This window comes from Gorilla gorilla, chromosome 6 (assembly GCF_029281585.2).
Source record: "Gorilla gorilla gorilla isolate KB3781 chromosome 6, NHGRI_mGorGor1-v2.1_pri, whole genome shotgun sequence".
Lineage (NCBI taxonomy): Eukaryota > Metazoa > Chordata > Mammalia > Primates > Hominidae > Gorilla > Gorilla gorilla.
In genome coordinates, this window is record NC_073230.2 from 164,518,262 (window position 1) to 164,531,281 (window position 13,020).

At 42.6% G+C, this 13,020-nt stretch overlaps 1 protein-coding gene and 1 long non-coding RNA gene across 8 annotated transcripts in view; one reads left to right on the forward strand and one right to left on the reverse strand.

Annotated features, from left to right (window-relative positions):
* Positions 1 to 3,994: 3,994 nt before the first annotated feature.
* On the reverse strand, positions 3,995 to 6,547 carry LOC115935281 (uncharacterized). The gene is made up of 3 exons (XR_004070940.3): positions 6,394 to 6,547; positions 5,540 to 5,680; positions 3,995 to 5,052 (listed from the first exon to the last, which is right to left on the reverse strand). It is a non-coding gene; the product is annotated as an uncharacterized lncRNA (long non-coding RNA).
* Positions 6,530 to 13,020, forward strand: part of RBM33 (RNA binding motif protein 33) — a 135,308-nt gene continuing 128,817 nt past the window's right edge. For 2 of the 7 annotated variants that reach the window (XM_055347518.2, XM_019031288.4), the window contains exon 1: positions 6,530 to 6,995. In XM_055347518.2, the coding sequence (XP_055203493.1) occupies positions 6,953 to 6,995 (43 nt within the window). In that variant the 5' untranslated portion in view covers positions 6,530 to 6,952. The remainder of the gene's footprint in view (positions 6,996 to 13,020) is intronic. The other 5 variants (XM_019031285.4, XM_055347514.2, XM_019031286.4 and 2 more) reach the window with 4 other exon arrangements.

Here is a 13,020-nt window from a genome sequence, read left to right on the forward strand (position 1 = left end):
CCTGCTCCTTCACTTCAGTAGCGATTTTTGATTGGATGCCGGACTTTTATGAATTTTACTTTATTGAGTGCCGAATTTGGTTGTCTTAAAAAATATTGGACTTTGTTCTGGCAGGCCATTAAATTACCTGCTGATCAGCATACTCCCTTCCAGGATTGTTCTAAAGCTCTGTTAGGAGATTCTGGAGTAACCTTTACTCTAGCTTTCTGGTTGTTCCCGATGTACTTTGTCTAACCTCGTGGAGTTTCACCCTACAGCAACATATTCAAGGTGACTCCATGCAGATTCCCAGAACTCTTTCTCTGCCTAGCTCCCTCATCTCCAGTACTGCAACCCACAAATGTCCCACACCAGCACCTACAAATTGTCATCCCTGTGGCCCCAAATCATTAAGACCACTGTGTTCTACCTGAGTTTCCCCTTCCTGCCTCACAATCCAGAAAGCTGGGTTATCATAAGGCCCACCTCGTTCGTTGCCATTCTCTCAGGGATCATGGTCCTCGACTGCCTGTCTTCCAATGTCTGAAAAGAGTGTTTCCAAATCTGTCCAGTTTTCAAGTTGTTTGTGAAGTGAGAAGCCTGTCTCAGTCCTCCATCATGGCCAGAGGTGGAAGTTTCTCTTTCGCTGCTTTTTATATCTTCTCTTTTTTGGTTATTAAAATTTTTAGTTTCACCACGTCTAGATGTGGATTTCTTTTTATTTTTTTTTACCCCACGCTTGTTATGCTTCCTGAATCTTTGGATTTATGTCTTTCACTAATTCTTAAAAATCATGTGAAGTCATCTTTTTGAATATTGCCTCTCCTCTATACTTTTTATTCTCTCCTTCTGGAACCTCACTTTTACATAGTGTTTTAGTCCTTCAGGCTGCTGTAATGAAATAACACAGTCTGTGTGGCTTATAAACAGAATTTCTTTTTCACAGTTCTGGAGGTGGGGAAGTCCAAGATCAAGGTGCCAGCAGATTCAGTGTCTGGTGAAGGCCCATTCCTCATAGGTGGCCATCTTTTCACTCTAACCTCACACAGCGGGAGGGGCAAGGCAGCTCTTGGGGGTTTCTTTATGAGGACACTCATCTCATTCATCTATTCACCTCCAAAGGCCTCACCTCCAAATACTGTCACATTTGGGGATTAGGTTTCAACATGTGAATTTGGGGTGGAGGAATACAAACATTCAAGCTATATCACGTGTTTGGCATCCTCATTCCAGTCTCTCAATTGCTAAACCTCTCATTCACATCCTTCATCTCCTTTCCTCTTTGTGTTATATTCTGCGAAATTTTTTTGTCTACCCTTAATTCCCAAATTCTCTCAATTCTGTCTCATCTGTGTAATTTTGCCTTTGGGTTTTTTAACAACTGTATTTTGAACAGTGTTTGATTTTTTTCCTCTTTAATTTTTTTGAAGCATTACAAACCCATAGAAAGTTTAAGAGTAAAATTAAACTTTTTTTGTGAATCATTTGTGACTAAGTTGCTGAGCAGATGCCCCATCAGCCACAAGCACTGTATGTAGTATGTATTTACTACAAAGGCTTTCTTCCTGCATGCAGCGTATTAATCACTGAAATCAGGAAATTAACTTTGTGTGTTACTGCCATCTAACCTTCAGACCCTATCACTTTTTGCAAATTGTCCCAATAAGAGTGAAAAGATCATTTATTGCATTTAGTTGTGATGTCTTTTTCTTCTTCAGTCTGAAATGTTTTCTTAGTCTTTCCTTGACTTCCATAATTAGATCTTTGAAGGTTACATGCCAATTATTTTCTGGAATGTCTCTCAATTTGAGTTTGTCCTTTTTTCTTCAGAATTAGATTTGGTTAGGTATCTTTGACAGGATGATCACAGAAGTGATGCTGTACTCTTCTTATTGTATTATATCAGGTGGCAACTTTTATTTATCCCATTATTGAAAATGTTTACTTTGATCAGTTAGGGTGGTTTTAGAGGCTCTTCCACTGAAAATTATTCTTTTCTACTATGTAATTAATACATATTTTCTAGGAAGGAACACCTTAACTATTTTGATATACTGTTTCCATATAAAGTTCAATTTATTATTTATCAATATTTGTATAGACACAAGCTTTCCTGTTTTTAGTCTATTACTCTCATTATTTAATTTGATGCTCATCTCATCTCTGCTTTGGTCCATTAAATCTCACTTCTGTGTCATTTTGACATATCTTTATCACTATTCAAGCACTTCCTTGATTTTTGGAGGGAACAAGATGTTCCAGGCTGATCTTGCGAATTCCATGCCCCAGCCCTGAAATCAGTTGTTTTTCCAAGTAATACTGGTTCCTTTTGAAAAGTAGTATTTAGAAACCAAGGTCTAGGTGCTGGGTGTGCTCAAGATGGGCTGCTGTCTCCAGGGCACTCTTGGTGGACAGTTAGGAAACACACACACATACACACACACACGGAGTTATACAAAAATAGGCATACACATATTTGCGTATACATTTACTCCTACAATGAAATACAATTATCAAAAACCATTAGTGCAATCACTCTGATTCTTTATTCTAGTAACACACCATAGGGTTAATTTTAGCTTTTTCTTCATGTAAGTAACTCTCTATTTGCACAGTGAGAAACTTAGCTCCATCACCCTTCATATATTTATATATCTGATCAATTTCCCTGTTCATAACCAACACGCCATCTCTGTTGTCACCTTTGTCCGTGCAGGTCCCCTTATATACTGGAGTTCTGATTCCCTGTGCTCTGCCTCCCACCTGTGTGAAAACTCTCACGATGCTTGTGTTCTGCCGTTCTAGTCTACTTATCTTTGGCAACTCCCACCTCATCCCAGTAGGGCCCTGAATTCCACGTTGGGCCCATACCTCAGGATCATGTCCTAGTAACCCGGTCATGTGTGACTCCCCATGTTGAACTGCCCCCATGGGTGGATGCCCTCCTCACTTTGCCAATCCACAGGACATACTTTGCAACCTGTGGTGCTCTCACATGCCTTGCTGGGCAGCCCTCTCACAGGGCATGGGCTGGAACACATGCCTGGGCTCCGATCCTCTAGCCTGGTCAGTACATCCCTCCCCACCTCTCCCAGCCCTGCTATACCACTAGTGCTGCCTAATGGCTTTAGGACATTGTTCAGATACAACAAAAAGGAAGCACTCTCTGGCTACTCTAGAAAGTCTCTTCTTGATTTCTTTCATCTTTTATTTCCTTAAATCTTTCAAATATTGTCCTTTATGGTAATTTTAATAACTAAAGTCCCTAGGAGGTCAATCTAGTTTGTATTTTTCACTTACAGTGGTTTCTTCCCTCGTGCATTTTGTGATCTTTGATTTTAAGTCCATAGTTGGTTGACCTTAAACTGTGAAGAATATAAGTGGATAATTTGAGAAAGCCCTTCCAGGATCTCTGGCCTAATTTGGGAGCCTGGGGTTTAGATTCCCTTCTCAAAAGCTGTCCAAGAATTTGCTTCCTATTAGCAGTGCAAATGGGGATGACTTCCCGAGTGAAACCCTGAACTTCCTGTACATTACTAACTGCTCAGGCTTTGGATCTGTTTTTTTTGTTTGTTTGTTTGTTTTGCTTAAGAGATGGGGTTCTGTTTGGTCACCCAGACTGGAGTGCAGTGGTGCAATTACAGCTCATTATAACCTCGAACTCCTGGACTCAGATGATCCTTCCGCCTCAGCCTCCAGAGTAGTTATGCAAAGCAGTTAAAGGTATGCACCACCATGCTTGGCTATTTTTATTTTTATTTTTTGTAGAAATGGGGTTTTGCCATGTTGCCCATGCTGCTCTTGAAATCCTTGGCTCAAGTGATAACCACCTGCTTAGCCTCCCAATGCATTGGGATTACAGGTGTGAGCCACTGTGCCCAGCGTTTTGCTTCCTTCTTGATCCTTTGGAAACATTATTCCTAAAACCTAGCGATACAACAAAAAATGTTTTCCACAGAATCTGTTTTGTTAGAGGAGGGGAACAGAATTTCCAGTTCATTACTGAGACGAGAAAGACTTCTATATTCGCTTTATTTACAAAAAAGCAAAGCTTGCTTTTAAGATTTTCAGTAGGATATGTATGAAACTGCAGCGCTCACTAGGTAGTCTTCTTAGGTTTAACCCCTGACACTCATATAATGCCTGGCAGCAGCTCCACTTTGGAGGACTGAGGAGAAGAAACACACTTCACTGCGGTACGGGCATGGAAGAGCTCTACTCTTTGGCCCAAATGCAATTCAGGAGCAAACCAATATGGGTGGGGGCTTGGCTTGGAAGTCCTTGACCAGCAGGAAACCAGTTCCCTGAGTTTGTCTTTTAGATTCCCACACTCAGTTAAGACAGTAACAGAGGCTAAAGGTATGGCTTCCCACTAGGCGTTTTAAGATTATTCGGTACTTTCAAGCCAGAGGCAGTGTACAAGTCAGAGGTCATTTTTACCATGAGCAATGTTTTATTTACTTATTTATTTATTTGGAGATGGAGTTTCACTCTTGTCACCTAGGCTGGAGTGTAGTGGTGTGATCTCGGCTCACTGCAACCTCCACCTCCTGAGTTCAAGTGATTCTTGTGCCTCAGCCTCCCAAGTAGCTGGGATTACATGCATGTGCCACCACGCCCAACTAATTTTTGTATTTTTAGTAGAGATGGGGTTTTGCCATGTGGGCCAGGCTGGTCTTGAACTCCTGACCTCAGGTGATCCACCTGTCTTGGCCTCCCAAAGTGTTGGGATTACAGGTGTGAGCCACCGCGCCTGGCCTACAACCAATGTTGTTTTATACCACAATGAACATTGTGCCTTCATAAGGTTTCTATGACAAGTTAAAGTTAACACAAAGTGAAATTTGTTCACAGATAAGGACAAGGGGTTGGTTAAATCTTTACTCACAGTAATTTACCAAGAACTTCAAATACTGGGTGTCCACGCTAAAAAATTTTTCCAGTGGGTGTTTGATCAAAAAATTTTATAGACTCTTGTTCCAGAGAAATTCAGTTTTAAGTGGCTTATGAGATTGTCTCATCTGTTAATTTGTTTTTTTGTGGAATTCTTCTGAAGATCACCACTGAATTATCCTGAAAAATATTTTCTGAGTTAGGCATGCCATCCTCCACAGTTCAAAAAATAATGAAAGGTGATAAAGAGTTCAAGCCATTTAAATATGGATGTATTAAAGTGCTTTTTAATAGAGACCATTTTTCAATGGGTTGCTTGCAAAACATTTTTTTTGGGGAGTGAGTTCTCACAGTTGAATAATTTTTTTGAGACAGAATCTCGCTCTGTCACCCAGGCTGGATTGCCGTGGCGCAGTCTCGGCTCACTGCAACCTCCGCCTCCTCGATTCAAGCAATTCTCCTGCCTCAGCCTCCTGAGTAGCTGGGATTACAGGCGCGTGCCACCACGCCCAACTAATTTTTGTATTTTTAGTAGAGACGGGGTTTCACCATGTTGGTCAGGCTGGTCTCAAACTCCTGACCTCGTGATCCACCCACTTCAGCCTCCCAAAGTGGTGGGATTACAGGCGTGAGCCACCGCGCCCGGCCAGCATTTTATTATACGTACCGTTTTATCATCTCTTCACCCATCCATCCACCAATGCATCTCCTGTATGGACGTCTTGGTTGTTAACTCACGGCATTGGACCTCCAGTTTCATGCCTCTCCACATTGCAGGGTCCTCTACGTTGTTGTATCAGTCACCTTTCTAAAATACAAATCTTACCATGTAAATTGTTTCTGAAATCTTTCAATAGACCCCATAGAGTCAGAAAAACGTCCCAGAGTCCGGAATCCTGGCCCCTGCCTACCTTTCCAGTTTCATTGCTGGGTCAGAACGCCTCACCTAAGCCCCACATTGACCGATATGGAATCAATGTTTACAGCTGGTGTGTACTTAGTCAACCCCCTTCCCCGACTGCGACCACTCAGATGCGCCTTCCCGGGCCCCACACCCCAAAACCCCTGAGCCCTTTCGTCCACAGCTGTCTGACCACCCAGCACCCTTTCCTTTATGTCAAGTATGAGGATTTCGTTTCTTAACCTTTCTCACTGCTCAAAATGCAAACTCAGACATGAGTGCCGGGCGCTATCCGTCCTGCTCACGTCTTGTTCTCAGGGCCGCAAGGCGCAGGGGCAGTAAGGGCCGAGAGCCCATCAGGGTCCGGCGCTGCCCGCTGCCCAACCGGGCGCGGAGAAGTGGACGGGGGTCCGAGGTCGCGGGTCCGGAGGGTCCCGGGTTGTAGGAAGTGAGGGCTCGCGGGCGCCGCACGAGTGCGCGTGCACGTTAGCCCGGCGCGGGCGGCACTCATTTCACCTCGCGGAAGCACCTGCCTGAGTTGTGCGCACCCTTTCCTGCCCTCAACACAAGCCGTCGGCGTTCACTACTGTAGCTCATTCAGACCCCACGCTCCAACCTACTGTCCAGGCACAGCAACGATAGTTAAGGTTCCCCCACACCGTACGCTGGGCCTTGCCTCCCCGGCTCCTAACGGGAGACCGGCTGCCGTAAAGCTTCGCTTTGCCGACTGCTGCAAAGCGCCTTACGACTGAACCCGGAATCGACCTACGGCCAGCAGTCGTCCCCGCCCTGCTTCAAACATTTGGGTTTCAGGAGCCGGGCGGAGGTGACTGCCGCGTGTTTGCCTTGCACGCCCACCGCCCGAAACAGGGCGGCGGCCTCAGGGCTGCTGCGGCCTCGGCGGGGGCAGGCCCCGGCGCCCGCCCGCCTCCCGGCCTCCATCATCCCAGGGTGCACCGCGGCGGGCGCGGGCCCGCGGCCATGTTGCGGTAGTTTGTTGTTTTCTTCCTGCGGAGGGGAAGGGGCAGCTGTGGACCGCGAAGCGCCCGGCTTCGCCTCTGCCTCCTGCAGCCCCCTCCCTTCCCTGTCCTCCGTCACCCGTACCCGGGCCCGGACCAGGCACGTCGGCCCACCAGCTGGCTTGGTGGGGGAGGCTGAAGGCCGGGCCCCGCGAGTGCCATGGCGGCCGCCCTGGGAGCAAGTGGAGGAGCAGGCGCCGGAGGTACGTGAGGCAGCCGAACTCTGGGGGCCAGGGCCGCGCCGCGCCGCGGTGGGCGGGGGTGTAGGCCGGGGGGCCTCCCCGCTTAGGAGAGGACGAGGCTCTCCCCGGCTCCGACTCTCTTTGTGTTCGGCCTATTCAGTTTTCTCCCTCGCCTTCCCTCGCTATTGTCATTCTCCCTTTCTGGCTCCTCCTCTCCGCTGTGCAGATCGTACTTACCTGTGAACTTCTGTGTGTCCTCTACTTTGCAAGGCTGCCTAAGTGTCAGGCCCATCTCTGGCGTTGGCGGGCATTAAGTGCCGAAGCCGGCCTGGTGTCCTATGGCTAGGAGAGCGCCCCCCCCACCCCCCGAGACAGTGTCACTTAGGGAGAGCGGGGCAGGTCGCTGTAGGGTGGGTGGTTAAGATTGTGGGGCCATCCTGACAGATTTAGATTGATTTCAAGCCCATTACAAAAACATAACGAAAAGATTCACCTGTGTGAAGGAATGTGCGACAGTAGGCCAGTTTGGAAAGTGAGATTTCTTGAGAAAGTCTCAATAAATCCCTGTTTTAAATTAACTTATTTGTTGTCTAATAACCTGTTAGTGTTTTATTTGCGTCTTCTAAAAGTGAAAACGTGACACAAAAGGTTTAGATATTGAGTCAGTTACTTTGGATAGTTTTTCTTGTTTGCAAGCATAAACAATATTGATGAAACACCTATCTCTAAAAAATTGTAGGTAAATTTCAGGTAAAATTACATATCACTGGGGGTTTTAAAAACATGTGGAGAGATACTTGAAAGTGACTTTTTAAGTGATTATTTTGAAAACTTTGAAAAGATGGTAAAATATGGATTACAAAAGCATTTGGGATTAGTTCTTACCATTGAAACGTTGAAAAGCCAGTCTAGTGTATACTCGAGAAATATTTTTTAGTAAATGCTAGCAGATGGTTACGTTGTTATCATCCTGTTTAGGAATTTTGGCCCAACTGTCAAAACGTTTGCCTGACAAAATGGAAAAACAAAAAAGACTAAGTGTAGGAATGTCGCTTCTGGCAATTTGGTTTGTTATATGCCACTTTTCTTTCAGTTTAAATACATGATGTTTGCGTGTTACATCTGAGACTAATTAAAATTTTAAAATGTATAGTTCACCCATCTTTCTGGGGGTCAGAATTACTTGTTTTATAGCATTCCCAGTGTAACCTGGGAACTCTTGGGTGAGCACTCTTTTCATTAGAAAGACTAAGGTGTTATTTGTATTTTTTCTCTTTTCTTTCAGTAGTGTACAGTGGAGTTTTCCAGAGGCTGAATAACATTGAAGACGTTATGCTGATGGCTAATGGAATATGTGCTTGTGTATTCTTTTACGTTTCTCATTTTAAATTTCTAAAATAGTAATATCACTGAATGTAATCCAGATAAACAGGCATTTTTGGGTCTTCAATAATTTTGAGGTCAGAAGTTTTGAGAATTGCTATTTTAGAAGAATAAGTAGGCTTTATTCATGATGCTTTGGAGTTTTTCCTTCCATTTTGTCACAAGTGCCAAGGTTTCCTTTGCTCTTCATACCAAACTCCTTGCCAAGGTTTGTGAGTTCTGTATGACTTGGTCCCTGCCTACCCCACCAGCATGTTGTGTGATTGCTTCCTTTATCCTGGAAGTTCATCGCATGGACTGCTCCTGTACCCGCTCTTGCCAGGGCTGACTCCTGATCCAGTGGATCTCACGCTTTTAAGGGAGGCTTTCCTTGAGAATTCATTGTATCTGAGGAATGTCTGTCCCTTGCTCTTGTGCCTTTCTTGTCTTCATTCTCTAGCACCTTTGTTTGTTTTCTTCAGAACGTTTATCTTAATTTGTAATTTTCTTCAGTTTTTACTTGTTTTTTAAATCTGCCTCCCACAGTAGCCTGTAAACCTCATGAGGACAAAAATGCTACCTGTTTTACCATGCATTCCACGTGTTCCTGGCACATAGCATGTGTTCAACAAACATTTGGTGAATGAATTAAAGGATGAAATGTTTTCTTTACGAATAGGAAATAATATAATTGTATCCTAAGTTATGTTAGTCATTTCCACGTGATTTACCTGTGTAACTGATTAAGTCATGTTAGCTTGGAGAAATGTTTACATTGGTAATACCTTACTGAGCTATCGATGGCTTATTTGGCAGCTCAGTTTAGCATATTGTCTAGCACAGTGGCTTTCAAACTTTAAAATGGCAGCCACAGAAATGTGATTGACATTGTGATTTAGTACATACATAAAAGTTAAAAAAAATTTCATGAACAATACTGGTCCATACTATGCCATGCACTCTAATGTTTTCTATTTCATTACAGTAAAATGCTGGTTGTGACCTAGATTAATTTCACAACCTACAAAATGTTCGAGATTGTCAGTTTGAAAATCACTGGTCTCTTGTATAGTAAGTGGTTAATATTTATTGAATAAAATAGATCTTGGCTGTCCACAATCTGGATAGCCAAAATGGGTACCACAAAGTGTCTATAGGAGTGTTTGCTTATTTTTTACTTTTTTTTTTTTTGAGACAGGGTCTTGCTGTGTTGCCCAGACTGGAGTGCAGTCGTATGATCATGGCTAATTGCAGCCTTGGCCTCCTGGGCTCAGTTGGTTCTCCCACTTCAGCCTCCTGAGTATCTGGGACTGCAGGTGTGCACCAGCACGCCTGGCTAATTTTTGTATTTTTTGTAGAGACAGGGTTTTGCCAAGGTGCCCAGGCAGGAACTCGGGCTCAAGTGATCTGCCCGCCTCAGCCTCTCAGAGTGCGAGGATTACGTGAGCCACCATGCCTTGGCATGATACATTTCAAAGGAGTCATTTGGTATTGCAGCCAAGTAGTAAGGATAGAGAAATGGAATTGCTATCCTTACTAATAGCAGAGAGAATGACAACTGTTATTTATTGGAGACTGAAAACAAAAACATAAAGGCAAAAACATGGCATTTTGGGGAAGGAACAAATAGTTTAATGAGTTTCAAGATCTTCTAGTTCCAGTGCTTCCTTGTAAAATATAAAATAAAAAATCAGTACACAAATCGTAAAAAGCCTCCAACCTAGTGAGTGCATTATCTCACTTAAGATTTACAACAGCATTCTTGGGCCTGAGCTAATCTGATTTTATAGGTGAGGTGAAAAAATGGGTGCTTGTAAATTTTTTGTTTTCTAGTCAATTCTTAGAAATAAAAAGTTTTAATGGAAAATTTCAAACACATCCAGTAGTAGAATAATGAACCCACATACCCATCACCTAGCATCAACATTTTGGCAATCTGTTTTCATCCCCCCATCTCCACTTTTGTATATTTCAAACAAATCCTAGGCTGGTAAAATTTTAGAGCAAGATACACTGCTGGGATGAGTTAAGACTTTAGATACTAAACCAGTTGCTTTAATTTACATTTGATAGTAAACTAGCCCAGAAAAGTTCAGCCACCTAGCTGTTAAGAAAGGGAAGTAGACTCGAATTTACGTTTTTTGACTTCTAGTTCAGTGTTCCTTCCACTGTGTCAGTATGTAGTAAGGCAGGAAAGTATGAAGCATGGTGCAGAAGGTTTTCATTTGAAATTGTGAAAGTGAAACAAGTTTTAGTACTTCAACAGGTAAAATTTACCTGGTAGGAAATTTTTGGAGCATTTTAATCACTAGTAGTGCTGATAAATGAGATGTTTTCATACTGATAATTATGTGTGTATAGCCATTCTTTTTTTTTTCCTTCAAGAAGATCTTTCATGCTTAATTTCTTAGCTTCAATCAAGAGAGTTTGAGGAGTGGGGAAAGAATAGCCTTTCTCATTTCAGCCATGAGTACTTTTAGCATTTCTTGTAGGGCAGGTGTACTAATGACAAAGTCCCTTAGGTCATACCTGGGGATATAATTTTTGAATGGCAGTTTGAAATATTTCATCCTATCACCTTCTGGCTTCCATCGTTTCTGATGAGAAATTGACTGTTAATCTTATGGAGGATCCTTTGTACATGACATGTCACTTCTCTCTTGGTGTATTCAAGGTTCTCTTTGTCTTTGGCTTTTCATAGTGTGATCATAATGTGTCTCTGTGTGGGTCTCCAGATTTATCCTGCTTGGAGTGGTGAGCTTCTTGAATATGTAGGTTCATGTCTTTCACCAAATTTGGAAGCTTTTTATTTTTTTCTCCAATTCTTTTTCCTGCTACTTTGTTTTCTCCTTCTGGGACTCCCATAATGCATAGATTGGTACTTTTAATGATGTCCCCCTGTTTTTTAAGGCTCTGCTTATTTTTCCTCTGCTCCTTAGACTGGATAATTTCAATATTTTCCTGTTTCCTCACCTATAGCACCCTTGTTTTCTTCAGAACGTTTATCTCAATTTGTAATTTTCTTTAGTTACTTACTTGTTTTTTAAATCTGCCTCCCACATAAGCCTGTAAGCCTCATGAGGACAAAAAATGCTGTTTCACCATGCATTCCAGATGTTCCTGGCACATAGCATGTGTTAGATATTTGGTGAATGAATTAAAGAATGACATATTTTCTGTATGAATCTGAAAAAATATAATTGTATCCTAATTTATGTTAGTCAATTCCACATGATTTGCCTGTGTAACTGATTAAATCATGTTAACTTGATTTTTTTCGGTCCCTCAGTTTTGGGACTGAAAATTGGACATTTTAAATATTGTGATGTGGAAATTTTGGAAGTCAGAATGTCCTCCCCTTTTCTGGGTTTGCTATTTCTTGTTATGGGCTTCAGTTGTCTGGTTTTTTAATGACTTGCCAAATGAAGAGACTCTTCCTTGTCTCCTGTGGTCGCTGATGTCTCCATTGTGTTGTATCATTGCCCAGCCAGTGATCTTATGGAGATGTCCTCAAATGGCTGGAGCTGCAAATAAAACAAAACCAAAACCAAAAAACAAACAAAAACTCCTGTGCTTACGTTACTTCATTGCTCATCCAGGCCACCTATAACCCCAACCTTAGCCTCACCTTCTGCATATGCGTAGCTCAAAGATCAGCCAGAGGTATAAATCTAGGGTTCTTCCAAGTTGTTTTCTGAGCATGTGCCCAGCCTTCAGCATATGCATGGTCTTCCAGATTTCCCAGTATACATGGGAGCCACCAACACTCTCAGTCCTTTATATATTTTCCTTCTCAGCCTCTTCTTTCCCAGGCTTTTCAGTTTGTATGTTGCTAACCCTGGCCATCATCCCTTGCCCCAGGTGACCCTGGTTAGTGGATGTCTTTAAATGCTTTTGACAAGCACTGCCTGGGATGCTGCTCTAGTTCTGAGAGAGTTCTGAAGGGGTGGTCTCTGAGCTGATTCCTCAGAGAACCACCAGACAGGTCACAATGCACAATCACAATCTTTTGAGGACAGGTTCTTATTGACCCCTTTAGCATCACTGCACCAGGAGCACTGACTGCCATCCCCAGTGCTGCCTCTGAGCTGTGAAACGCTTTCTCTGCGTCTTTTGTGATTATGTGTTCTTCCCCTGTTCTTTAATCTCTTAATGTAACGTATTGATAGATTTCCAGTGCTGAACTAAGCATGCATTCTGGGGTTCAAAATCTTGATCTCCACATTTTGTTCTTTTTAATATATTGTTGGATTTCATTTTAGGATTTATCTCTGATCATAAGGGAGACTGACTTCCTGTTTTCTTCCTTGGTATTTGTGTGTACATTTGTGCTATCCTTTTATTTATGATATGTTGGTTTTTACAATGAGTTGTGAAATTTTCTGGGATGGTGTAAAAGTCTGTTATTGACTGTGGAATGGCTCTTTTCTCCAGAGCCATTTGGGTCTGGTTCCCTTTAAAAAAGTTATCTTTTCAATTTCCTGTATTATTATTGATTTATTTAGTTTTATAAGATGAAAAGTCAATTACGATCATTTAAATTTTCCTAGAAAAATTATTCTTTACGTTCAGATTTCCACATTGATATAGAGTTAAGCAATGCCACAGCTTCTTTTTGTTGTTGTTGTTGTTTTTGTTTTGAGACGGAGTCTCGCTCTATCGCCCAGTCTGGAGTGTTGTAGTG